Source organism: Camelina sativa, chromosome 11, assembly GCF_000633955.1.
Source record: "Camelina sativa cultivar DH55 chromosome 11, Cs, whole genome shotgun sequence".
Lineage (NCBI taxonomy): Eukaryota > Viridiplantae > Streptophyta > Magnoliopsida > Brassicales > Brassicaceae > Camelina > Camelina sativa.
In genome coordinates, this window is record NC_025695.1 from 49,476,135 (window position 1) to 49,499,639 (window position 23,505).

The 23,505-nt window shown below is 37.1% G+C and overlaps 7 protein-coding genes and 1 pseudogene across 11 annotated transcripts; 6 read left to right on the forward strand and 2 right to left on the reverse strand.

The window, feature by feature from the left end:
* LOC104727399 (salicylate/benzoate carboxyl methyltransferase-like) lies at positions 3,501–5,236 on the forward strand. Of its 3 annotated transcripts, none has more exons than XM_010446497.2 (5): positions 3,501–3,653; positions 3,751–3,883; positions 3,990–4,382; positions 4,478–4,735; positions 4,831–5,236. In XM_010446497.2, the coding sequence occupies exons 1-5, from the start codon at positions 3,604–3,606 to the stop codon at positions 5,173–5,175; spliced, it is 1,179 nt and encodes a 392-aa protein (XP_010444799.1). In that variant the 5' UTR covers positions 3,501–3,603; the 3' UTR covers positions 5,176–5,236. The 3 variants fall into 3 exon arrangements, with proteins under 3 accessions (XP_010444799.1, XP_010444798.1, XP_019088151.1); XM_010446496.2 differs by having other exon boundaries at positions 3,505–3,653; positions 4,810–5,236; XM_019232606.1 differs by lacking the exon at positions 3,501–3,653 and having other exon boundaries at positions 3,660–3,883; positions 3,995–4,382; positions 4,810–5,236.
* On the forward strand, positions 6,559–9,957 carry LOC104727400 (UPF0261 protein y4oU-like). Its single transcript, XM_010446498.2, has 9 exons — positions 6,559–6,816; positions 6,934–7,602; positions 7,737–7,943; positions 8,017–8,232; positions 8,314–8,536; positions 8,666–8,913; positions 9,032–9,210; positions 9,293–9,546; positions 9,621–9,957. Exons 1-9 carry the CDS (start codon positions 6,682–6,684, stop codon positions 9,773–9,775), a joined length of 2,286 nt encoding a protein of 761 aa, XP_010444800.1. The 5' UTR covers positions 6,559–6,681; the 3' UTR covers positions 9,776–9,957.
* LOC104727401 (thioredoxin domain-containing protein PLP3B-like) lies at positions 9,980–11,718 on the reverse strand. The gene is made up of 8 exons (XM_010446499.2): positions 11,417–11,718; positions 11,230–11,304; positions 11,091–11,138; positions 10,842–10,984; positions 10,663–10,735; positions 10,525–10,586; positions 10,319–10,416; positions 9,980–10,220 (listed from the first exon to the last, which is right to left on the reverse strand). The coding sequence occupies exons 1-8, from the start codon at positions 11,498–11,500 to the stop codon at positions 10,111–10,113; spliced, it is 693 nt and encodes a 230-aa protein (XP_010444801.1). The 5' UTR covers positions 11,501–11,718; the 3' UTR covers positions 9,980–10,110.
* LOC104727402 (dehydrin Rab18-like) lies at positions 12,242–13,242 on the forward strand. The gene is made up of 2 exons (XM_010446500.1): positions 12,242–12,684; positions 12,774–13,242. The coding sequence occupies exons 1-2, from the start codon at positions 12,364–12,366 to the stop codon at positions 12,999–13,001; spliced, it is 549 nt and encodes a 182-aa protein (XP_010444802.1). The 5' UTR covers positions 12,242–12,363; the 3' UTR covers positions 13,002–13,242.
* Positions 14,201–15,786, forward strand: LOC104727403 (peroxidase 72-like). Its single transcript, XM_010446501.2, has 4 exons — positions 14,201–14,554; positions 14,654–14,845; positions 14,938–15,103; positions 15,197–15,786. Exons 1-4 carry the CDS (start codon positions 14,201–14,203, stop codon positions 15,613–15,615), a joined length of 1,131 nt encoding a protein of 376 aa, XP_010444803.2. The 3' UTR covers positions 15,616–15,786.
* On the forward strand, positions 16,129–18,526 carry LOC104727404 (folate transporter 1, chloroplastic). 3 transcript variants are annotated; one of them, XM_010446502.2, is made up of 10 exons: positions 16,129–16,450; positions 16,545–16,621; positions 16,799–16,875; positions 17,072–17,168; positions 17,254–17,347; positions 17,433–17,506; positions 17,647–17,754; positions 17,893–17,985; positions 18,111–18,178; positions 18,279–18,526. In XM_010446502.2, the coding sequence occupies exons 1-10, from the start codon at positions 16,345–16,347 to the stop codon at positions 18,412–18,414; spliced, it is 930 nt and encodes a 309-aa protein (XP_010444804.1). In that variant the 5' UTR covers positions 16,129–16,344; the 3' UTR covers positions 18,415–18,526. The 3 variants fall into 3 exon arrangements, with proteins under 3 accessions (XP_010444804.1, XP_010444805.1, XP_010444806.1); XM_010446503.2 differs by having other exon boundaries at positions 17,650–17,754; XM_010446504.2 differs by having other exon boundaries at positions 17,900–17,985; positions 18,279–18,393.
* Positions 19,224–19,901, forward strand: LOC104729106. The gene is made up of 3 exons (XM_010447997.1): positions 19,224–19,259; positions 19,350–19,425; positions 19,510–19,901. The coding sequence occupies exons 1-3, from the start codon at positions 19,224–19,226 to the stop codon at positions 19,899–19,901; spliced, it is 504 nt and encodes a 167-aa protein (XP_010446299.1).
* LOC104727406 lies at positions 20,304–21,862 on the reverse strand (annotated as a pseudogene).

Here is a 23,505-nt window from a genome sequence, read left to right on the forward strand (position 1 = left end):
GTACTAGTACTAGTATTTTTTAGTGTTCCAAAAAGCATTCTAGAAATCCGCCTCCGCTCCATCTAGGCGCTAGGCATTATAGCACCATCTAAACGATCGTTTTGACCGTCTAAAACTGTAGTATGATCATTTTAGTGTATTTTTAAAATTTTAATTACACAAATTTAAAGTTTATAAGCTTTATTTCTATAAACATAATTATAGATGTTTAATATATTATTTAAAATGAATTGAAATAATATTTTTATCTATTGTTTTGTTTTTAATTTAATATTTTTATTATTTTTATACATATTTTGTATAATTATGTATATAATATCATATATATATTCGTTTATAGTGTAAATGCCTAAACCGCCTAAAACCGTCTAAATTCCGATTAGGCATTTTAGGCGCTAGGCGTTGGATCACCGCCTAGTAAACACCTAACGCTTTCTTGAACATTGGTATTTTTATAAGAATTTTGTTGGGTTACTGATTGTTGCATTTAAATTATTTCTTTTTGGGGGACTCTTTAATTAGAGCAATCATGATAGTTTCCACCACGAGCGGCTATTGCTATTGGTGTTGTTGGATTTGTCCTTAAGCCACTTTTACCATCACTTGGCCCTTATTTCCAACACAGCACAGTGTAACATTTTGAGATATTGAACATACATATAATGTATAGAAACAAGTTTTACTGCAATCGACATTCTTAAATTCTTTCATCAAAGTCTTGCAAATATCATCATTGGTACGTTGCAAATATGTACAATTTTTTTTGTTTTTAAATGTTATTTTAAGATCTATTTCCTACTTCTTTCTGTTCAGTTTGACGAATTGAAATTGACTCGCCAATGCTGATTCTTCACTTAAGTTTCATTTCTAACTTTACTCAGATTTTAAGATAAATATTAATTACCCTAAACTACATAGACATGACATGTATTATTAATTTATATGCTTTACCATGGACGACAATGCATGGGATGCAAAAAGGTCAGATAATGATGTTGACCTAAATTATCATAAGCACATTTTTCATATCGACGGATTATATGGTTAAATTTGCTATATTATACATATTACATATCAACGGGCGGTCGACCAAAATGATATAATGCTTAAATCAAATATCCATTTAGGGTAGTTTTACTTGCTTCCCTAATGTTGAGTATCGTCATACATATGCAACGTGTTTACACGCCAACGTGCCTCATATCGGACCCTGCCCACACATTGTTTCGTTCGAGATTTCTTTTTTTTTTTGTTTTTTATCGGATTAAAACTAAAATTGAATGTTTACGTATATATATATTACAATTAGTTTAGAAAACAGCTTAGAGCCACAAGAGTAACAAATGACATTTCCACCCCTAAACTTAATCAGGACAGATTTTAACAATGACAAACCATCCCAGCATTGCTTCAAGTTTTTCGGCTCATCAAAGTGAATTCTCGCACAAGAAACTGTGAAGAAGGGCAGAGTCACAAATGAGGATTACTCGAAAACAATCACAAATGAGGATAACTAACAAGTCACAAATGATTATATGTGCCTATCCAACTCAAAACAAAATAGAATAATAGATGGTGTCAGTAATAAAAATACGTGCCTAACTTAAGAGTGTATCGATATGTTTCATACATGGGAAGTTTTCTTTTTTTTTTTCTTTGAAAGTAACATAAAAAGACAATAAATTGATTGGACATGACATCGCGTACCCACGACTTTTTGTTTTATCTTAGTTTAAAACTTTTAATACCTTGACTAAGCGTAGTCTCGCATAATTGACGTTGACAACATTTTTCATGCATAATAATTAATAACTTAAAACTATGATTCTGCGCTGCCAAGCAATTTCAACATTGAAACTAATAAAGAGCACTGCGAATATTCGGATGCTTATTGTCCACAAAACCATACGATTTCATGTAATATTCACACAGATTAATCAGTTTCCAATTAATCACCTGTTTCACACAATTATCCCTATATACTATTACTAGATCATTGTCCAAACAGAGTTTCCAATTAATATTTACACAAAACTTCACCTGTTTCAAATTAATCAGTTTCGTTTAAAATTTTTCACACAGATTAAAAATAATTAAAAAAAAAACCTAATTATCCCTATATACTATTACTAGATCATTGTCCAAACAGAGTTTTATAATGTTGCCACTGATCATGGAAGAGATGGATCCTTAATTTAATAGTCAGGTAAAGCATGGCCCAAAGCCCACTTCATCATGATTAGTTTAGGAGTAAGCTTCTGCTGCGGATATGAGATTATCGTCTTTTAGTTGTATGGGTTAAGTTGAAACTATTATAAAGAGCATAGAAATGCCGTGATATGATCCATACTAATTCCTTGTTGTTGTTGATCGTATGTCCAAGCTAAAATTCATCTAGAAAAGTTGAAGAAATATAATATATCAGAGGCAATTTCAGTATTTCCCATCTGATCTGATCTTTTAACTAAATTTGTAACAAAAATGAAAAAACGGTTACTATTTTAAAAAGCTATTAAAACCATGCATGTCGGACTGATAAAAAAAGACACAGAATTGAACGTGGCGTACGATAAAATAAAACTCAGTGGCGAAAATTTGATACAGTACATATGACAGATAAACTTTATTTGCAGGACAATTAATATTATAACCAACCGTGATGGTTGGGGAATCCCAGTTAGGTGTTATGCATGTCAGTGACCACCAAAATTTTTAAATTTATTAGGCCACATGGTTTTCCAACTAGGGTTATATGTATTTAAGTTGATAAGATAAATGTGTTGTAATAATGCAAAGTGGTGTTTTGTTTGAGAAGTCCATGACATTATCTCATTATAAGAAAATAAATATGTTTTATGTATAAAGAAATTTCTGCACATAAAATAATTTTCGTTTTATAGTTATAAGTGTAGTATAACTGTATAAGAATATTAATGGAAGACAATTGATAAAAGAGATAATTAGAAGTAAAGAAAATGTCTTTTGGAATTGTGTCTTAGAAATTTTTTAGGAACAAATAGATAGAAAAGTTTTGGTTTATACTAATTTTTTCATCTTATGATGACTTTTGTCTTTGAAAGACTAATTTTTTAAAAAATATATTTTTAATAACAAAGGCCACAATTTTTTACTCGCCCTAAGCCACAATTAGGCTGAGTATTTAGGACAAAACATGAAAGATTACAAATGAAAATTGCATGCATTTGCTATTATTGTTTCGTCTTTACTAAGAAAATTCGAGTTTCTCTGATGATACACATCGACCGACAGTTTTTATATGTTAATTTTAAGATGACTTTAATCTCAATGATACACATTTCGGGTAATAATGTTTTACACCTACTCGATCGGCATGTTTTACGTTTGCTATCTCCACATCAAGGGGCTACTCCACAGCAAAACACCAAATTAAATCAACTGAAAAGGATCGGAAATGCGAAAATAATATCTTCTTTAGCAGTGACCACACCTTTATAGATGAAATTCCCACCCACCTCTATAAAATAAATTAATTGTGCGAAGTATCTTAAGCTCATAGCCTCCCTAAAGTTTCGTAGCTTCCCAAAACAACAAAACTTTTTTCTTGACACAACTTAATAATTAATGGAAGACGTTCATTCAATTTTCATAAACACCATTAATCGTTCCTCGAGGTTTTCTCTCCCAATAGATGGCATATGCATGTGTGTACTGTGTGTGTGTTATTGTGTATGTTGAATTGACATCGATGTATATATATTTGTGATGCAGGTGTAACGGTAAGGGTGGTACTGAAAAAAATAATGGAGATGATGAGAGAAGCAGTAGGTACCCTTTTGTGAAAGCTCTTAGTATGAGTGGTGGAGATGGAGATAACAGTTACTCCACCAATTCTCTTCTTCAGGTTTCCTTCCATTAGGATTCCATATAATTTGTTTTTCATTAATCCTGCAAAACAAAAATTACTTATATATATATATATATATCTAATCGTCCATTTTCTTATTTAGAAAAGAGTTATACGGAAGGTCAAACCGGTTTTGGTTAAGAACACAAAAGGAATGATGAAAAACTTAAACTTTCCTACTTACATTAAAGTAGCTGATTTGGGATGTGCTACTGGGCAAAACACGTTCTTGACGATGTCTGAGATCGTGAACACGATCACTGTGTTATGTCAACAATGTAACCAAAAGCCACCGGAGATTGATTGTTGTCTTAATGATCTTCCAAACAATGATTTCAACACGACAAATAAGTTCATAGCTTTCTTCAACAAGATTGTCAAAAGCAAAGGTTTGTGCTTCGTCTCTGGAGTCTCAGGTTCCTTCTACTCGAGGCTCTTTCCCAGCAAGAGCCTCCATTTTGTACATTCATCTTACAGCCTCCATTGGCTCTCTAAGGTCAGGCAACTACTTTACTTGCTTGCTTAATTAGTTAAATTTTGCTCATAATTTAAGTAAAGGTTATAATAATGATGGAACTGTGAGCTTGTAAGGTTCCCAAAGGACTCGAGAAGGATACCTCGTGTGTGTACATAGCAGCTTCAAGTCCTCCAAGTACATACAAGGCTTATTTGACTCAATTTCAAAGGGACTTTACAACATTTCTGAAAATGCGTTCTGAGGAGATGGTTTGGAATGGACGCATGGTTCTTACTTTCATCGGCAGAGAAACTATTGATGATCCATTGCACAGGGATTGTTGTCACTTTTGGACGTTGTTATCCACTTCTCTGCGCGACCTAGTCAGTGAGGTAGGTAACATTCAAAAATACCAAATTTTCGACATTTAAAATACGTACTGTATGTGTTGATTTACAAATTATAGGGTCTTGTGAGTGCATCGAAGGTTGGTTCTTTCAACATGCCGTTTTATGATCCGATCAAAGAAGAAGCAATCGAAATGATTCGCAAAGAAGGCTCCTTCGAGATCAATGACTTGGAGATTCATGGATTTGATCTTGGCCAGAGTAATAACTACGACGAGGACTATAAGTTACATTCACAGAAATCCAAAGCAGGAGAAAAAGAGGCCAAATGTATAAGAGCGGTCAGTGAATCGTTGCTTGTAGCTCACTTCGGAGTTGACGTTATGGACACACTGTTTAACAAGTTTGCATATCATGTATCCCAACATACTAGCTGCACGAACAAAACGACTGTTTCCCTAGTCGTTTCTTTGATTCGAAAATAATTATTTACTGTATATTTTATTTTTCAAATTTCATTTAGATATAGAAACCAAGTAAATGTTATTTATGTAAGTGGTCCGATCAGCTCCCCCCATCTTTACTTTGACCCATAACAAAAGATGGGAAGTTCTCTATAATAAATAAAGAGATATTTGGCAAAATAATACATTTTTCAAGCATAATTAGGAAACACATACATTTATTATTTACAATTGGGAAAAAACACATTCACCACTGTTCAACTATTTCCACATCTATTTTTACCATTAAGGATTCTACTTAATTACACTCTATGCCATTTTTTCCCATTTTCTTCTTTTTTTTTATTTTTCAAATAATTGTTAATATAATTTTTTTTTAGAAAACTTTTTAAATACAAAAAATCTATGTTTTTTTCTTTACAATTTGGTATGAATTTTAATTAATAATTTTTAAATAAATTATATAAATATTTTGTATCGTACACATTTTTAAGTGTACAGATGTCTATACACCTTATTAAATGTACATATGTCTGTACACATTAATTATGTGTACAAATATAATTTTTACAAAACCATTGGGGTACAGACATCTGAAAACCTAAGAATTAAACAAATTACAAATTTAAGATCTGTACACCTAATTATGTGTACAGACATCTGTACACACAATGTCTGTACACACTATTATTTGTACAGATGAAATTTGTTTAATTCTTAGGGTTTCAAATGACTGTACATATGCTTGTACTGCAATATTTTTATAGAAATTACATCTGTAAAGTTAATAATGTGTACAGACATCTGTACACATAATAATGTGTATAGACATCTGTACACATACTAAGGTGTACGGATACAAAAGATTTATATAATATATTTAAAAATTATTAAATAAAATTCATATCATATTGTAAAGAAAAAAATTGTATTTTTTTTGTATCTAAAAAGTTTTCTAAAAATAGATTATATTAACAATTATTTGAATAATTATGATTAGAGGAAAAAAAAAGTTTTATTTCTTACCCACACACATACCCATTTTTGTAATTTTCTCACAAAACCTCTGCCCCACCACTTCTCCCTATCTCACAAACTCTCTATTACACAACAACCTATTTTTTCAATTTTAAATAGTGTATTAGTTTCCAGATTAAATTAAGTTTCCAAAATGCATTAATTAATTAATGCCAACAAACCCATAAATAAAGCAACATAACTCTAGGGACGTTCTCTATAATAAATAAAGGCAACATGGGTATTTTCACTATTTGGTAACAAACAAACTTATCGGGTAAAAATCTGGTATAAAACATAAGTTTCGGCCGAATAACTTAATAATCGAAACTTTGGAAAAAATACGCAATATACAACAAAAAGGTAAAATCTGGAAACGTCACCAACCGACAGAGACAAATTATTGAGCTTCAAAATCAAAAAGTCAAAATTATTGAGATACTATCAATAACTAAACGTAACGGGGAGTGTTTGTTTGGATCTTGAGGATTTTGATCTGAGGAAACGAAGATGGCGGCAAACGAAACTTGTCGAGTGTATTGTGTAGGAACCATCGATACCAAGCTTGATGAGCTTCGATTCCTTGCTGGATCAGTGCGATCAAATATCGGCGCATTCTCAAACAACTCATCATCATCTTCCAAGGTAAAAAAAAAAAAAGATATTATTAGTTCCTCCGACGCACAACAGAACCTCATCGTTTAGTCTCAGTCTCTCCAATTTCGCCGTTTAATTTGGAATTAACAACAACAACAACAACAGGTCGAGGTTGTGATTGTGGATGTTTCGGCGGGTACTGATGATCATAAGCAGATCCAGAATGTTACCGACTTTGCATTTGTAACAAGAGAACAAGTTCTCTCATGCTATTCTGGATCGAACCACGAGAAAAAGCCTCTGAAACTTCCCGATGATAGAGGCGAGGCCGTTGGTATCATGAGCAAATGCCTTGAGAGTTTTCTTAGGCAAGCCGTTGAGGATAACTCTCTTGCTGGTGCTATAGGTCTTGGCGGAAGCGGAGGAACCTCGCTGATATCATCGGCTTTTAGGTCCCTCCCCATCGGGATTCCCAAGGTCATCGTATCCACTGTGGCCAGTGGTCAAACCGAGCCTTATGTTGGGACCTCTGATTTGGTTTTATTTCCTTCTGTGGTGGATGTCTGTGGTATCAACAGTGTTAGCAGGTTAGTCTTTTCAAACGCTGGGGCTTCTTTTGCCGGTATGGTACTCGGGAGGCTTGAGATGTTTCGAAGCTCCTCAAGTGAGAACGGGAAATGCACTGTGGGCATTACCATGTTTGGTGTGACGACTTCATGTGTAAATGCAGTCCAGGATAGATTAACAAGAGAAGGTTATGAGACACTTGTCTTTCATGCCACCGGTGTTGGCGGCAGAGCCATGGAATCTTTGGTTAAAGAAGGGTTTATACAGGTTTTTTTTTTCTATTTTTCCCCATTCGTCGAGATTTTTGTTTTTTACTTGTCGCACTAACTAACTACCGAGGTTGTGCCTGTGGCATTGGTTTCTTCCTTTTTTAAGTTTCTTTTACTTGTTCCTTCCCGTAGGGAGTAATGGATATTACAACAACCGAGGTTGCAGACCATGTAGTTGGAGGTGTGATGGCATGCGATAGTTCCCGTTTTGATATTACCATAGAAAAAGGTATACCGTTGGTTTTAAGTGTAGGAGCCTTAGATATGGTGAACTTTGGTGGTAAAGATACTATTCCTTCACATTTCCAAACAAGAAAGATTCATGTTCACAATGAACAGGTGAGGAATCTGTATACTGTTAAGTTGTCTTTTCTATTAGCATCTGTTTTTTTTTTTGAGTTATCTGTTTCAGGTTTCTCTCATTCGAACAACAGCAGAAGAGAACAAAATCTTTGCAAGGTTTATTGCAGATAAACTGAACAAATCAACGTCAAATGTTAGGGTTTGTCTCCCAGAGAAAGGTGTCTCTGCATTGGATGCTCCAGGGAAACCTTTCTGTGATCCAGAAGCAACTGGTGCTCTCATAAATGAATTGCAGAGGCTCATTCAAACAAAGGAAGAGAGACAGGTTTTTCTATATTATCCATGCAGTAGTGTTTTGTTTGGCTTCATCTACTTTCAGGTATTGAAACGTTGTGTATTTTGACAGGTCAATGTTTACCCACACCACGTCAATGACCCTGAGTTTGCAGATGCATTGGTTGCTTCATTTCTTGAGATTTGTCCTAAAACCTACTCACAAATCAAACCCTCTGAAACGGCTTCGACTAAAACTAGTACTGGAGAGCATGATGATGGACACATATCTAAGACGGGGTTGAGGCCTGAAAGGATTCCATACAGTCCTACAGATTTCCCCAATGCAAAACCAGGTTCCTCTTGCCCTTCCCTATCATAATGATCAGTAAACTAACGACCAGATCCAATAGGTGGTTCTAGTCATTTTGATACGGGACTTGCATGTTGGAATTAGAAAACTGACTTATCATCACTGGCTCCAGAAACCTTGGAACGAACTCAGACCATTTTGGGACGTTTAAGAGATGAAATAGAGAAGGGAATACCAATAATCGGGGGAGGTGCTGGTACAGGAATATCTGCAAAGTTTGAGGAAGCTGGTGGGATTGATTTGATAGTGATATATAACTCTGGACGTTTTCGGATGGCTGGAAGAGGATCCTTAGCAGGCTTGCTTCCATTTGCTGATGCCAATGCAGTCGTGCTTGAAATGGCGAATGAAGTTTTACCCGTCAGTTTCTTTATTCATTTACCCAAGAAACTTGCATATCGTTCCAGTTGCTTCTGTTAGTTACTCAAACATTTTCTCTCTAAAACCTGTCTCTTCATATGTTAAATCCAACCTGCAGGTAGTGAAGTCAGTGCCTGTTCTTGCTGGGGTGTGCGCAACAGATCCCTTTCGACGTATGGACTATTTTCTGAAGCAGTTGGAGTCCATTGGGTTCGTTGGTGTCCAGAACTTTCCAACTGTTGGTCTCTTTGATGGTAATTTTAGACAAAATCTTGAGGAAACTGGAATGGGATATGGGTAAGCTACAAAAAGCAGCCGCTTAAAACCACTTTTCTATGGATTCTTTAAATTTCCATTTAAAACTAGTCTGATACTGCAGCCTAGAAGTTCAAATGATCTCAGAAGCGCATAAGATGGGGCTATTGACCACCCCATATGCTTTCAACCCCAAAGAAGGAGAAGAAATGGCGAAAGCGGGAGCTGATATAATAGTAGCACACATGGGTCTAACGATATCTGGAAATATTGGGGCGAAAACCGCAGTGTCAATGGAAGAAAGTGTTGTTCGTGTACAAGCTATTGCAGTTGCTGCTCGTAGATTCAACCCAGACATCATCGTCCTCTGCCATGGAGGTATTATAGTAACTTCTCGAAATCTACAGTCATTGTTTGATAAGAGTTTGATGTAGTAAGCTTTTTGTATGTAGGTCCAATATCAGGTCCAGAAGAAGCAGAGTTTGTGCTGAAGAGAACACAGGGTTGTGTCCATGGCTTCTATGGAGCATCAAGCATGGAAAGGCTACCTGTAGAACAAGCTATAACAAGCACTGTCCAGAAATACAAATCCATAGCAATGAAGTGAAGTGAAGTGAAGTGAAGTATAGTGAGCTCACTTACAAACCCTTTCCTTTTGGTTCTTCTTGTTTATTGCATGGCTTTCTATTATGGTTTGTTTCTTCTCCTCATGACTGCAGCATCTCTTTTCTTTGATTGCCTACTTGAAGTTTTCTTACATTACTTAATAAAGATCAATATTTTTGTCTGTTTGTCAAGAAGTTCTGAGAAAAATATAGAACGAGTTTCGCCATTATGTAAGTAAAAGACCTTAAGAATCATAAACAAAACAATACAAACAAAGCAGCGGCAAAAACAAACACAAAACGGTTTCGAGATCTTGCCATGAGAACAGCATTGAGATCAATCAGAATCAGAGTTGACATTTGCGGAAGACCTAACGGACCGACGTATGCTTTCTTGATACTCGTAGTCTTCATCATCTTCCACTTTTTTCTTTTCGCTAAGCATTCCTGTGAAAAAGAAAAAGAAAAATTGGTTAAATGATTAAAGGTGGAGCGTATGATAAGTAGGAAATAATCAGAATGTGAGAGATTGGTTCAGCTTCAACCTTTTCTAACCAGAAGGTTCTCCAGCTTCGTAGTGGAGAAATCGTCCTTGGCACCTAGATCTTGAAACCCGACAAGCCTATCCATGGCGATACCCTTGCTGAAGATTAATGATTTTCAAAATTTTGTTTTCATTAGTTTAAACTCCAACAGACCGAATTGCGTTAAAATAAATAAATGAGTGAGTGAGTGAAAATGTAAGATTGACCTAAAAAGGATAACACAGGGCAAAGTCTTGATCGCAAGCTTGGTGACGAAGAAGGGAGCGTTCTACATTGATAAGTTTCCCAAGTATGAGAAGAGCTAGCACCCACAAAGTGAAATGGTAATCAAGAGGATTACTGACCTCTGCGTCCATCTTAATGAACTTTGTGTCCACATGTCTAGGTGCAAGGGTCTTCAGATGCTTGTCCATTATCCTACAATGTTGAAGCGCATAGCTTCAGTACTTGATATTCGCATATCAAAGACCGCCAAAAAAAAAAGAGTGATGCGAGTGAATGAGAGATAAGAATCGCAACTTACTTGCAACGGTAGAATTCCTTGTGGTAGAAGTGACATATAACTTTGTCACTCCGAGTGACTTCTCCCAAGAAGTCACCTTCGCTAACTTCTCGGAATTCACCGTGCCCTTGCCTTTTGAATGCTTCTCTCTTTTCCACTTCTCTCTGCCCAGACATCGTATCTTGGGGGTGTTAGTTCATAGTTCGTTCATACTAATGAAGAAGTTAGAAGAGTTAAAACCGAAACAACATATGGATGGTGAAGTTGAACCTTGAGTGCTGCAATCCTATCAGCGTGCAATTTTTCAAGCTCTGGATCCTACATACACAACATGAGCAAAGTCAGTAAGTCTCCCATAGATGAGAAAAAAGAAGAGAAGCATAACATGTCTCATTTGATTTGTACTTACATCCATAAGTTCGTCAAGATCAACCTCCTCGTTGACAGGTCTTGATCCTTGCGCCTTTTCATTTGCAAGAACTTCCTGCACACCCAGCCAGCCAATGGTAACAAAATGTTTCATCAATTCAGAAATAGAATCTTAGATCTAAGAAAGAATCATCTATGGCGAACACTTGCATAGGAAAAACAATTACCTTTTTATAATCTCTAGCAGCTGCGGCCAATACATTCCCGAATGCCAGATTCGATAGGGTCGACTTCACCGCATCTGGATCCATCTTTTTATTCAACCCTAGAAATCCCAATTCTTCGATTCCTTCTTCTTTCTTGTAATAAGAGAAGAGCTTTTTTTGTTTTTGTCCCGTCAAGAGAAGAGCTTCTTCTTTAACATTCAAAGGATTTGAAATCTGGTGCAGAGAGAGAGAAAACTCCTGACGAACACCACCATCGACTGTATATTATCATCGAAACGCAGCGTTTTTTCGTAACTGGATTTGACTGTGTAAGGCCTTTATCTTACTATATGAGCTTTAATAATAAGTGATTTCTTGGCCCAAATTCAGGCCCACTCAAGTTTCTAAGAATACTATCCACCCAACATTTGAATAGATTGGTATACGTGTATGGGAAATAATTAACAAAGTCTCATCATTTTCAAGGACAACAGTTACGTGTCTCGTTTCTACGTTAGTGTTTACTGTTTTAATACCAACAGAAAGGAAGAAGACAGATATATATATATATATATATATATATTTTTTTTTTTTTTCTTTCCACCTAGATTCATCACCCTGTCATGGGATTGTAATGAACACGTACTTGGTATCCACATGAAAGCTCGGTAATAAAAATCAAAAATCCCATTTCTTTTAATGATAAAAACAGTTCGTTTTATTCACGGACACGTATGTCCAATCACCAAACCGACATTTTCCGCTGCTGCCACGCGTCCCTTTTCAAATTATGATTCAATAATTTAATAGTTGATCCATATCCGAAACCGGACTATAAAGCTACCTTCCATGCGTTAACGAACCTTCATCAATCAAACTCATATCAAAGTCTAAATATCACAAAGAAAAAAAGAGTTTTATCTTATAGCGTATAGCTGAAAGTATTTGCTTAATCGAAGAAGAAGAAGATGGCGTCTTACCAGAACCGTCCAGGAGGTCAGGCCACTGACGAGTATGGAAACCCGATCCAGCAGTTGGACGAGTATGGAAACCCTATTGGCAGCGGAGCACACGGTGGTCTAGGAGCCACTGGCGGAGGAGGTTACGGAACTGGCACCGGTGGTACCTATGGAACTGGTGGCCAAGGATACGGAACCGGAACCGGGACCGAAGCCTTTGGAACAGGCGGAGGAGCTAGGCACCACGGCCAAGAGCAACTCCACAAGGAAAGTGGTGGTGGCTTGGGAGGAATGCTTCACCGCTCCGGATCTGGATCCAGCTCTAGCTCGGTATATACCAAGTCTCAAAAACAAGATTTTATGATGTATTAATTACTGTTCGATGTGTGATCATCTAATTGATGTTATATATATAATAGGAGGATGATGGACAAGGAGGCAGGAGGAAGAAGGGAATAACGCAAAAGATTAAGGAAAAGTTGCCAGGTCATCATGATCAATCTAGTCATCAAGCTCAAGGAATGGGTGGCATGGGAACCGGAACTACCACCGGATACGATGCCAGCGGTTATGGTGGCGAGCACCACGAGAAGAAGGGGATGATGGACAAGATCAAGGAGAAACTTCCCGGCGGTGGTGGCCGTTAAGCTTTACACAAACATGTATACATATTAAATACTAATAAAATAAGGAGGGTTTGTAACGCAGTCGCATTTGGTCGTTGTATGTGTGCTTTTTATGTATGTACGTCCTGCGATGTGTGCTGGCTTATATGAGTGTGGGTGAGAGATACATGAGTGTGTCATGAGCATCTGGCTCTTTTTAAGTTATGAGATGTCTGTTTTATGTAATTTCGTATCATAAATCTATAAATCTACTTTCTTGTTATGTGTTTTCTCAGCTTAGTGGTGTAGCTATTACATAATTAATTGTGTACTCAACTACAGAGGCCTGTTTCTCATGCACTGCTGACTTGTAGCAACACACAACAATTAGTAAGATAGTTTGCGTATGTAATATTGGATTAGGCCTTTTTTCGAACTCGCTGTGCTTTCCCACTGGATTGGGCATTACCATAAACCGAATTAGAATTGATGCTTGGGCCTATGAAGATATTGGAGCTAGATTTGTAAATGTAAATGAATAATGAATGAATGACATGAGAAAATGACGAAAAGACATACTGAAAAAGTCTAAATACATCGTCGCGCAGTAGAATTCGGTATTACGACTTGTTCTTCTTTTGTCACATTTGCACGAAAAGAAAAGGAAAATAGTTGGTATTGGTTTTGTTAGGGAGAGCAGTTGAAGCTGTTTCTCGATGATTTTGTCATTATCTACAGTTTTATTATGTCTTTGTCGTACTCTTATCAGCCGTATCTATTTGTTAAGCACACAATCAGTCAAAAGATTATTTAGTTTGCTTGCAGAATAATTAGCATTATTTCTTTGACTATTTGGTTAATGGTCAACCAAGTAAAATCAACCAAGTAAGGGCAAGTGTTTAGCGTAGCTTACTCTTCAGGCTAACCTCTCCATTTAATATCACAAATCAATAGAAATATCTTTTCGGTTTGGTATGAATTGATTAAAAGCAAAAAATATAATACTGTATACGTTTTAATACTAATGTTACTAGTTAGTACATGTAACAAACATCCCATACAACAACTGCAAATAATCATATATGAGGTACATAAAGTGGGCATACATGAGTAGCTTTAAATTAATGAATAAAAAGTCTTAACAAATCTTGTATTCATACCAATCCTTAAAGATCAACTAATGTATCCATCTAATCCAATATACAGCTACAATTAGTTACCAACTCCAACGTCTCTCTCAAATGTCCACAAAGTCTACTCTATATATGAAACCCTTTGCATCACACACAATCACCAAGTTACAAGAAACCGAGTTGATTAAACCCAACGAGAGTCATCAAGAGAAAATAAATCCCAAAAACATGGCTAAGTCATTAAACATGTTTATCGCAGCTCTCTCTCTCATTGCATTATCTCCTCTTTGTTTGTGTTCCAAAGCCTATGGAACTGGCGGCTATCTCTTTCCACAGTTCTACGACCACTCGTGTCCTAAAGCCCAAGAGATTGTTCAGTCCATTGTGGCTAAAGCATTCGCACAGGATCCTCGCATGCCTGCCTCCCTGCTCAGGCTCCATTTCCATGACTGTTTCGTCAAGGTCTCAAGCTCAGCAAACTTTCTTAAGGTTTAACAACATACGTGAAAATTATAAATATTGTTTACATATTTTTCTCGTTATGTTTGGCACTGCATGCAGGGATGCGATGCTTCGATACTATTGGACAGCAGCGGAACCATAATCAGCGAGAAACGATCAAATCCTAACCGCAACTCAGCTCGTGGTTTCGAACTCATCGAGGAAATCAAACAAGCCTTAGAACAAGAGTGTCCTGAAACAGTTTCTTGCGCTGATATCTTGGCTCTAGCCGCTAGAGACTCAACTGTCATCGTAAGTCATCACAATTCACCACACACAAAACGATATGATCATTTATTCATTTATCATCAATTGGAAAAATGAACAAATATATATATACACAGACGGGTGGACCAAGCTGGGAAGTACCTCTAGGAAGAAGAGACGCGAGAGGAGCAAGCTTGAGTGGTTCCAACAATGACATCCCTGCTCCAAACAACACTTTTCAAACCATCCTCACCAAGTTCAAGCGTCAAGGACTCGATCTCGTCGATCTTGTCTCCCTCTCCGGTAATATATCCATCCATCCATCCATGATCCATCGTACGTAACCAATGATAAAAAAAGCTTGCTTATAGATCCCATAACTTGTTTGATTCGCAGGAAGTCACACCATAGGAAACTCGAGGTGCACGAGTTTCCGGCAGAGGTTATACAACCAGTCCGGTAACGGGAAGCCTGATCTGACTCTAAGCCAGTACTATGCAACCCTGTTGCGTAAACGATGTCCGAGATCCGGGGGTGACCAGAACCTCTTCTTCCTCGACTTCGTGACACCGTTCAAGTTCGACAACCACTACTTCAAGAACCTGATCATGTACAAAGGTCTATTGAGTTCCGATGAGATTCTGTTCACAAAGAACAGAGAGTCGAAGGAGCTCGTGATGCTATACGCTGAGAATCAAGAGGCCTTCTTCGAGCAGTTTGCTAAATCGATGGTGAAGATGGGAAACATCTCTCCGTTGACTGGCGTGAAGGGAGAGATCCGACGCATCTGCCGGAGGGTTAACCATGCTTATTAATCAAATCAATCTTTATATATCATGTACAACGCTTCAGTTTGTTTGGCATGAACGTATACGTATCATTGAGTTTTCTATTTCTTTTGGCTTTGTATGTATTGGATGTGTGTTGTATATTTCACTAAAATCTTATATATTTCCGACAAATGATCTATATACTATTTTAACGTTTTTGCTGATGTATTTGATGAGATTTGCAATATTTTCAAACTCTTCGAACGTGCAAAGTGTGAAACCAACACATCGTATTAGGGACAAAAACAAAATTCATTATTAAAAGACTATATTGCTAAACGTTTTAAAATAGTAAAAATATCCGTTTCTTCAAAACTTTGGGGACTTATCTTTCTTTTTTTCTATTATTAAAATTTAAAAAAGATAGATGATCATGATGGAATATGATTTTCTCAAGTACTGGGGTCGTTTTAGAAATAGCTGAGAATATAGAGCGGAAAGTTTAAATATTTATTTGAAGTATCGTTAGAATTAGTTAAAGAAGTATTGGGCCTGGGATCTTCTGATTTGGGTTTTAAAGCTTCCGATTAAGAAAACGGTGCCGTGTTGGAACGCTCACAGTCACACACATCTTGAACGGGAAACTCGAGTCGGCGATCGTACCGGACGGAGGACGGCGACTCTCTCGTCAACTGCCCTTTCCCTTCTTCTACTCTCGATTAGCTCTGTAAGCGCAATAGCAGTTACGCAGTAGTTACATCTCACGATTAGTTGATGTCGGCGTCATGGCAGTGGGAAAACGCCACCGCCGGCGCCGTAGCTGGATTCGCCACCGTAGCTGCTGTGCACCCTCTTGATGTCGTTCGTACGAGATTCCAAGGTCTGGTGTTTTTCACTCCTGCAACTGACCGAGAACTCAGTTTTGTTTTTAACTCATAGATTCGTTTAAAGTTGCTTACTTTGATTGAGAACAGTCAACGACGGTAGAGGGTCAAGTCTCCCGACGTACAAGAACACTGCTCACGCTGTATTCACCATTGCCCGTCTCGAGGTTTGCGCAAGAAGAATCTCTCTTACCCTTTTTGTAATGTAGTTTGATCCATTAGAGGAATTCTAGTTTCTGGGGTTTGTTCATTCTCCACTTTGCATAATCCAGTGACAATTCTGGTGTATCTGTTTTTGTGAGCTATCACCATTTTATAGCTCATTTTGTTCAAATCTTCTGTAGGGTTTGAGAGGACTTTATGCAGGCTTCTTCCCTGCTGTTATCGGTTCTACTGTTTCATGGGGCTTATACTTCTTTTTGTGAGTGTTACATTTTTCTTGCTTCATGATTTCTGATCAAACAAGCAAACAAAGCTGTGATTCAGCTTGGAAATATGGATAAAGGCTTTTCCTTTTTTTTGTGTCTCACTTAATGTTTTACATCTTAGGTCGTTGTTGTTTATTAGCATTAGATCTTGTTTAAATGTTCTGAAACAAATAAATGATCTCTCTGTAGTTATGGAAGAGCCAAGCAGAGATATGCTAAAGGCAGGGACGATGAGAAACTCAGCCCTGGTCTTCACCTTGCTTCTGCTGCTGAAGCAGGGGCCTTGGTGAGTATAACAGACACCATATTAGTATGTCTCCATTTCTCCTATGTTTTTTTAGATCTCTGTCTCAAGCTTAGGATGCTCTCAGGTCTGTTTATGCACAAATCCGATTTGGCTTGTCAAAACGAGATTACAGCTTCAGACACCTCTTCATCAAACCCAATCATACTCGGGCCTATTAGGTTTTTGTGCTATGCTGCAACAAATTCTAATATGTCATTATTTCTGGTTATTTTATTCTAAAAATGTTGCTTTTGTGAACTTCAGATGCCGTTAAAACCATAGTGAAAGAGGAAGGACCCAGGGCTCTCTACAAGGGTGTTGGCCCTGGTCTGGTACTGGTTAGTAACTATCCTGATCTTTCTCTTGTCATGTTCATTATGAAACTACCACAAGATCCACTGATTGGAACTGTCAAAGATGGGTATATTAGTTACCAAAAAGGTATTACCGATTGAATGATTTGCCATTCTGGTTTCAGCAGGTTTCTCATGGTGCTATTCAGTTCACAGCATATGAGGAACTTCGTAAAATCATTGTGGATTGGAAAGAAAAGAGAAAAAAGTCGGAATCCGCTGACAGTTCATTGGTACAGAGTTCCTCTTCTTCATAGCATACAACATTCCAGCTATTCAGTTATATAGGAACTTTAGTCTCGATCCCACACCCATTTCAGCATCACAAATAATACTAATGCTAACACGCCTTACTTCCATTCTTTCTTTAGAACTCAGGAGATTATGCTGCACTTGGTGGCTCCTCCAAAGTCGCTGCAGTTCTTCTTACATATCCATTTCAGGTTATTCGAGCACGATTGCAGGTACCTGTTGATCTTATTATTAGCTCAAACCTAATGTCCTAGAACTTCCGTACATCTTACATACATGTGATCTTGTGCAATACTTGAGGATTTCATAAACATTCATTCCTCTTTTTCTTGTTCAGCAACGACCTGGTACTAACAGAATTCCAAGATATATAGACAGCTTACATGTCATCAGAGAAACCGCGAGGTTAGGAGGCATATTTTTGGTGTCTCGATTATGTCTTTTTTAAAAATATGATGTTTTGGTTAGTGTCACACTACTGACTAACACTTGGGGGTTGATGCAGATTCGAAGGTCTCAGAGGTTTCTATAGGGGACTAACTGCTAATCTGTTGAAAAATGTTCCTGCTTCATCCATTACATTCATCGTCTATGAAAACGTTCTGAAATTTCTAAAAAAGCCTCCAACAACAAAAGATTAGATCTTTCTCTTCCGGTCTTCACTATGATTTCTTAGACTCAACAAAACAGTTGTTGTCACGCCCAATTCCATAAATTATTCTTTGATATACATACTACACTGTTGCATTTTGAGTTGCCGCCTTCATGGTTCTGAGTTCTGACGAGCTAGAAACAAACCGATTCAAAATGGGACCTGAATTGAAGACATCGGTAAAATACCCATCCATCTGACATTCTAGTCCACCTTCTACAAGGTTATGGGCTTATAGTCTCCCTCGCTATTACGCCTTATAATTCATATAAGTGGCCCATATCCATCTAACGTTATAGTCTCCCTCGCTATAGGCCTTATAATTTATATAATGGCTCATCATTCGGGGAAAAACATGTCGACTATTTAGAGTGCAATTGTACGTTCTGTATCCAAAAACCGATATATTATAGACTTCAATGATAATTAAAGCTAGTAAATAAAATTATGATTTCAATCCTCTCGTAAATTTTATGGGGGACTGTATAGAAAGATTATTACGCTGTGAAAATTGTTTAAGTGATTTTGTTTCAAAAACTTTCTGTTATCCAATAGTTTACTCACAGCAGATGTGATCAATTGGATTAAAGTATGCCATATCCGGGATGAGTGGATTTTGACATTAATGAAACCATTTCCTTTAGTCGAAACACTTTCCATGTAAGCAATTATCGAGAAGACATTAAATACAAAACGTGTCAAAACAAAATCTATATAAACGTACGAGACGTTATCATTTTGCAATACATCTTTCCTCAGTGTTTTGAGCTTCCTCAAGGTCCAAAAGATTTTTCAGAAATGTTTTCATCAAATAATTGTTCTTCTACTCCAATGGTTCGTTTTTCAGTTTTTTACCAACTATATTTTCATGTCTCTTTAATTTATATCGACTAGATGTGACATTATCGTTTCTTTTTTTGACAGACTTGTGGGTTTAAGGTGGACACGAAGTCCCCTGCGTGGCACAAGAGCATGACAAAGATTTTAAAGAAGGTCAAAGGTGTGTTATCCTAATATATGACGTAGAATCATTGAATCGTAGGTTTCTAAATCTAATTGAGTTGTTTTTTTTTTTCTCATTAAGGAGGGAACTTTTCGTTAGACGCAGACGAAGGCATGGCCTACGTTTCGGGTAGAGGAGATCCAAACGAACTCCTAAAAGTAGTGGGTTCGATAAAAGGCAAAGCTGCTGAAATGACGTTTGTGAAATCCGGTGGATATCATCATTATGATGATGATCATCATCAGTATACCAATCATCATCAGTATCCCAATCATCAGTATCCCAATCTTCAGTACAGCTCCAACTTCGTGTACGGCCAGCCAATAACACAACCTTACAACAGTTTTTGGCTGAGTGATGCAAATTGTTACTCTCAGCAGCATCGGCCATATTATCCTCAGTCGCCGGCAATGCAACCTCACCTTCATCAATATCCATATCCAGGATATAGTAATCATTACGGTTATTATTAGGATTTTAATTAATTAATTATTACGCCGAGATCTAGCAAAACCTGCTTTTTAGGGTTTATTGCTTGTATCCGACGAAACACTTTTTTTTTTGTGTGTTGGTTGGATATGAATGTTCTCTCTGCTATTTTTTTTTGGATTAGCAGAAGAGACGAAATTTTTCAGCTAATGTCATCTTTTTGTAAGAAGCCGGAGATATCATTCTATGGCTCTTCTGAACCATTTTTTTTTTAGTAATAAATGGGAACAGATTTGGATGTTAAAAATATTCGCAGTTTACAGTATTTAATTTAGTCATAACTAAATATTTTTTTATCATGGTTTAATTTCTGTTTCGCCAAGATCCCCTTAATGTTTTGGTGGCAGGGACATGATCTCACATTCCTATTCTACAATTACCATAAATATTATATTTCCCCCAAAATCACCGCATTAAGTAGCTTTGTCTACTGTCATCTTCAGAGAAAAATAAATGAAAAGGTGTTGGACCAAAATACAAATGCATTACTCGTGTAGATCCATTGGTAATGATGTAATGTCATGGAAAAAGATGCCAGCTTGGTTAAACAAAGAAAGCAAATGTAACAGCTCGCCATGAGAAAGCTTGGATGGTCTCTTCTCTTCGAACCCATTTGTTCTCAGAAGTCCAACTACCCTTTCCTTGAACATACTTGCATCTGTATCCAAACACAACACATTGTCTCTCCCATCTTCATCGTCTTCAACATCATTGTCAAACTCACCACTACTACATGCCACCCCAACTTTCGAACCATTCCTCCCTGCAGACAAACTCAGCAACTCCGTGACCTTCTTCTTCTGCCTAAACATGGAACCAAGCGTCTTATTCTTCTTCCCGAAACAGGTGCGAGTGAACGCCAGCCAGTCTTGGACATTAACCTCAGGTTATACCTCCTTTGGTGTGATCATAACAACAGATGAATCGACTTTAGGTGGTGGAACAAACTCTCTTTTACTCACATCCATCACGAATTTAACATCGGCTACTAACTTAACGTTCACGGCTAATCTGTTGAAATCGGAATCTCCAGGATTTGCCAAGAGCCTGCGAGAGAATTCCTTCTGGAGCAAGAGAGTGGCGCTGCGAAACGTATTGGAGCCTTAAACAAGCTTCGCCACAAGAGGAGATGATATGTTGTAAGGAATGTTCGCAACCACGAGATCAAACTCAGGGAACTCTGTCTTCAGAACATCTTTTTGAATAATCTATAATATACAGTATATTTTTGTAAGTATACAATTTTTTTTTTTTTTTTTTAAAAAAAAGAGGTTAATAATAATGTCTTCTCTTGGGCATTTCATCGAACAGTTTGTGTGCGCTTAAAAACTAATCTCGTTCCCTAAACCAATCTTAGTAGCAACATTAAAGGCAAATCAAAGGAGTTTTACCGTAAGTTTATCAGCAAAGCCATGGTCGGAAACCCTTTTGCGGAGAATCTCAACCATACGCTTATCTAACTCAACGGCGACGACATTCTGGGATGCTTCAAGGAGCTTCATGGTGAGATTCCCAGTACCAGGTCCGATCTCCAAGACTGTATCCGTCGGCCTGACATCGGAGCTACGGACGATGGCGTCGAGGATTCTGGTGTTGGTAAGGAGGTGTTGGCCTTTGCTCTTGCACATAAATAAACCGTCATGTTCCTTCTTCTTCGACTTCTCGCTTCCCTCGTACTCTCTTCTCCGGCGATCGTGATCGGTTTTGGTACGAATCTGCGAGTGAGAATCTCGTCGGAGAACCAAAGAAGATAAGTAGGAACGAGTCGGATTGAGTTTGCCGAGCGTCTGGTTCTTCAATCGAAGAATCATCAATCACTTTGGCTCGTTAATATATAGTATAACACAACGTCTGCCTCGTCGTTATGTAGTTGCTCCGATTACCCGTTCAGAGCTCAGCAATCGGAATTAGAATCGGAATCGGAAACGCTTGGCGCGATTCCCTCTAACGTGGCGTTTAAAAGGGCCTTCTGGCCCAATTGCTTTCTTTTAGCTCAAATGTTTTACTCACTAAAGCCCAATTATTTCTCCACCAAACGCTTTATTAAACGTCCATGCTTAATCAGCCTATTCTATACATCCATAGTTTTGATCGATTGTATAATCAAAAGAAGAAGAAAACAAAAAAAAATGATGGTTATAGAATTTTGGGCCACGCTAGTGGACTACGTACTCAAATGCGAACGTGAAAGCGAGGAGTGTTCTAATTATTTTGATGAACATATAAACTATAAAGTATGAAAAATTCTCTACTAAGAAAAGATGGGAGTTAAAAGGCCAAAAAGCATGGATCGGACGTTTACCAAGTTACTATTCTGGTCGGTGTGATTGCTCTCTCTCTCTCTCTCTCTCTCTCCCCCCTCTTTATACATGATCGGACGGTATATATGCTACTACATGATCGGACGGTATATATATGTCTCTTCCTTCCAAACTTTATTGTGATATAACAAACATATATTAATATTACTAATCTTTCAGTTGATTTTTCTTTTTCATTATCATCTGTGTCAACACCCTATCTACTTTACAAAATATCACTTCAGTCACACTCTACTTTCTTCTTAATTAATTTCCTACAATAATCATATCTAAATGTTTGATTTATACTATTTTATAATAGAAAAAAAAAAGTAATGTAAAATTTATCAGCATTTAATCCTTGTAGGAGATGTACATGACTGTGATCCTGTTTTTCAAGATATAATAACGAACGACAAATTCTTTTCTGGAAATTCTAATTACCCTTCTCCAAAACCTTTGATTCGTTCAAATCATTTGTTTAGTACGTAGTATATCCATACAATTAAATAGACAATAAGATTCAGTAAAATTAACTCGAACACAACCATTTCGAAACAACATTGTATCACAAATACTGTCATTATTCGATTCAGCTTATTTTGAAATTTATGTTTCCATGCTTGATTTTTATATGGGTGAAAAATCAAACTTTAGAAGAAGATGTTGTAAATATGAAAGCTAGCGCCAGCTAGCCTTAGGCCATTAGGGTTTGCAACTTCGCAGTTAACAAGGTATGCAATATATATAGTGAAATTAAGAAAATTAGGCGTGAAAAATCAGTATTCCTATTTTTTTCAGCAGCCTCTATTAACTTTGATCCCACGATTCCACCCGGCCGTCGTTCTAGTGTGGGGACTTTCTTTAACTCGAGCCACGACTCGATGGATCAACTTTATAGTTTTGCCAATTTTCAACAGCAAAACTGTTTTGGTGGAGTTTTGTGAGGTTGTTATCTAATCACCGTTTGGGTTAGCGATATTTTGTATTAAAGTGAGTACCGAGAGTAGAGTGGGATTATATAAGTAGATTTGTTTACATCCAATAACATCAGTTTAGAAAGGGAAGACGCGTCTGCATGTGCATGACATTTGGAGGAACCATGACTCCACTTCCACGGGACCCACCATGAACCAAATCTCATATTACTTGAGAGATTTCTTCTTTTTTCACTGATGAAATCATTTTAGTAATGAGATATATATATATATATACACACATATATGTTAAAGAGACATCTGAAGGTGAAATGGGTTCCATGTCTATGTGGAACACAATTTATAAAATC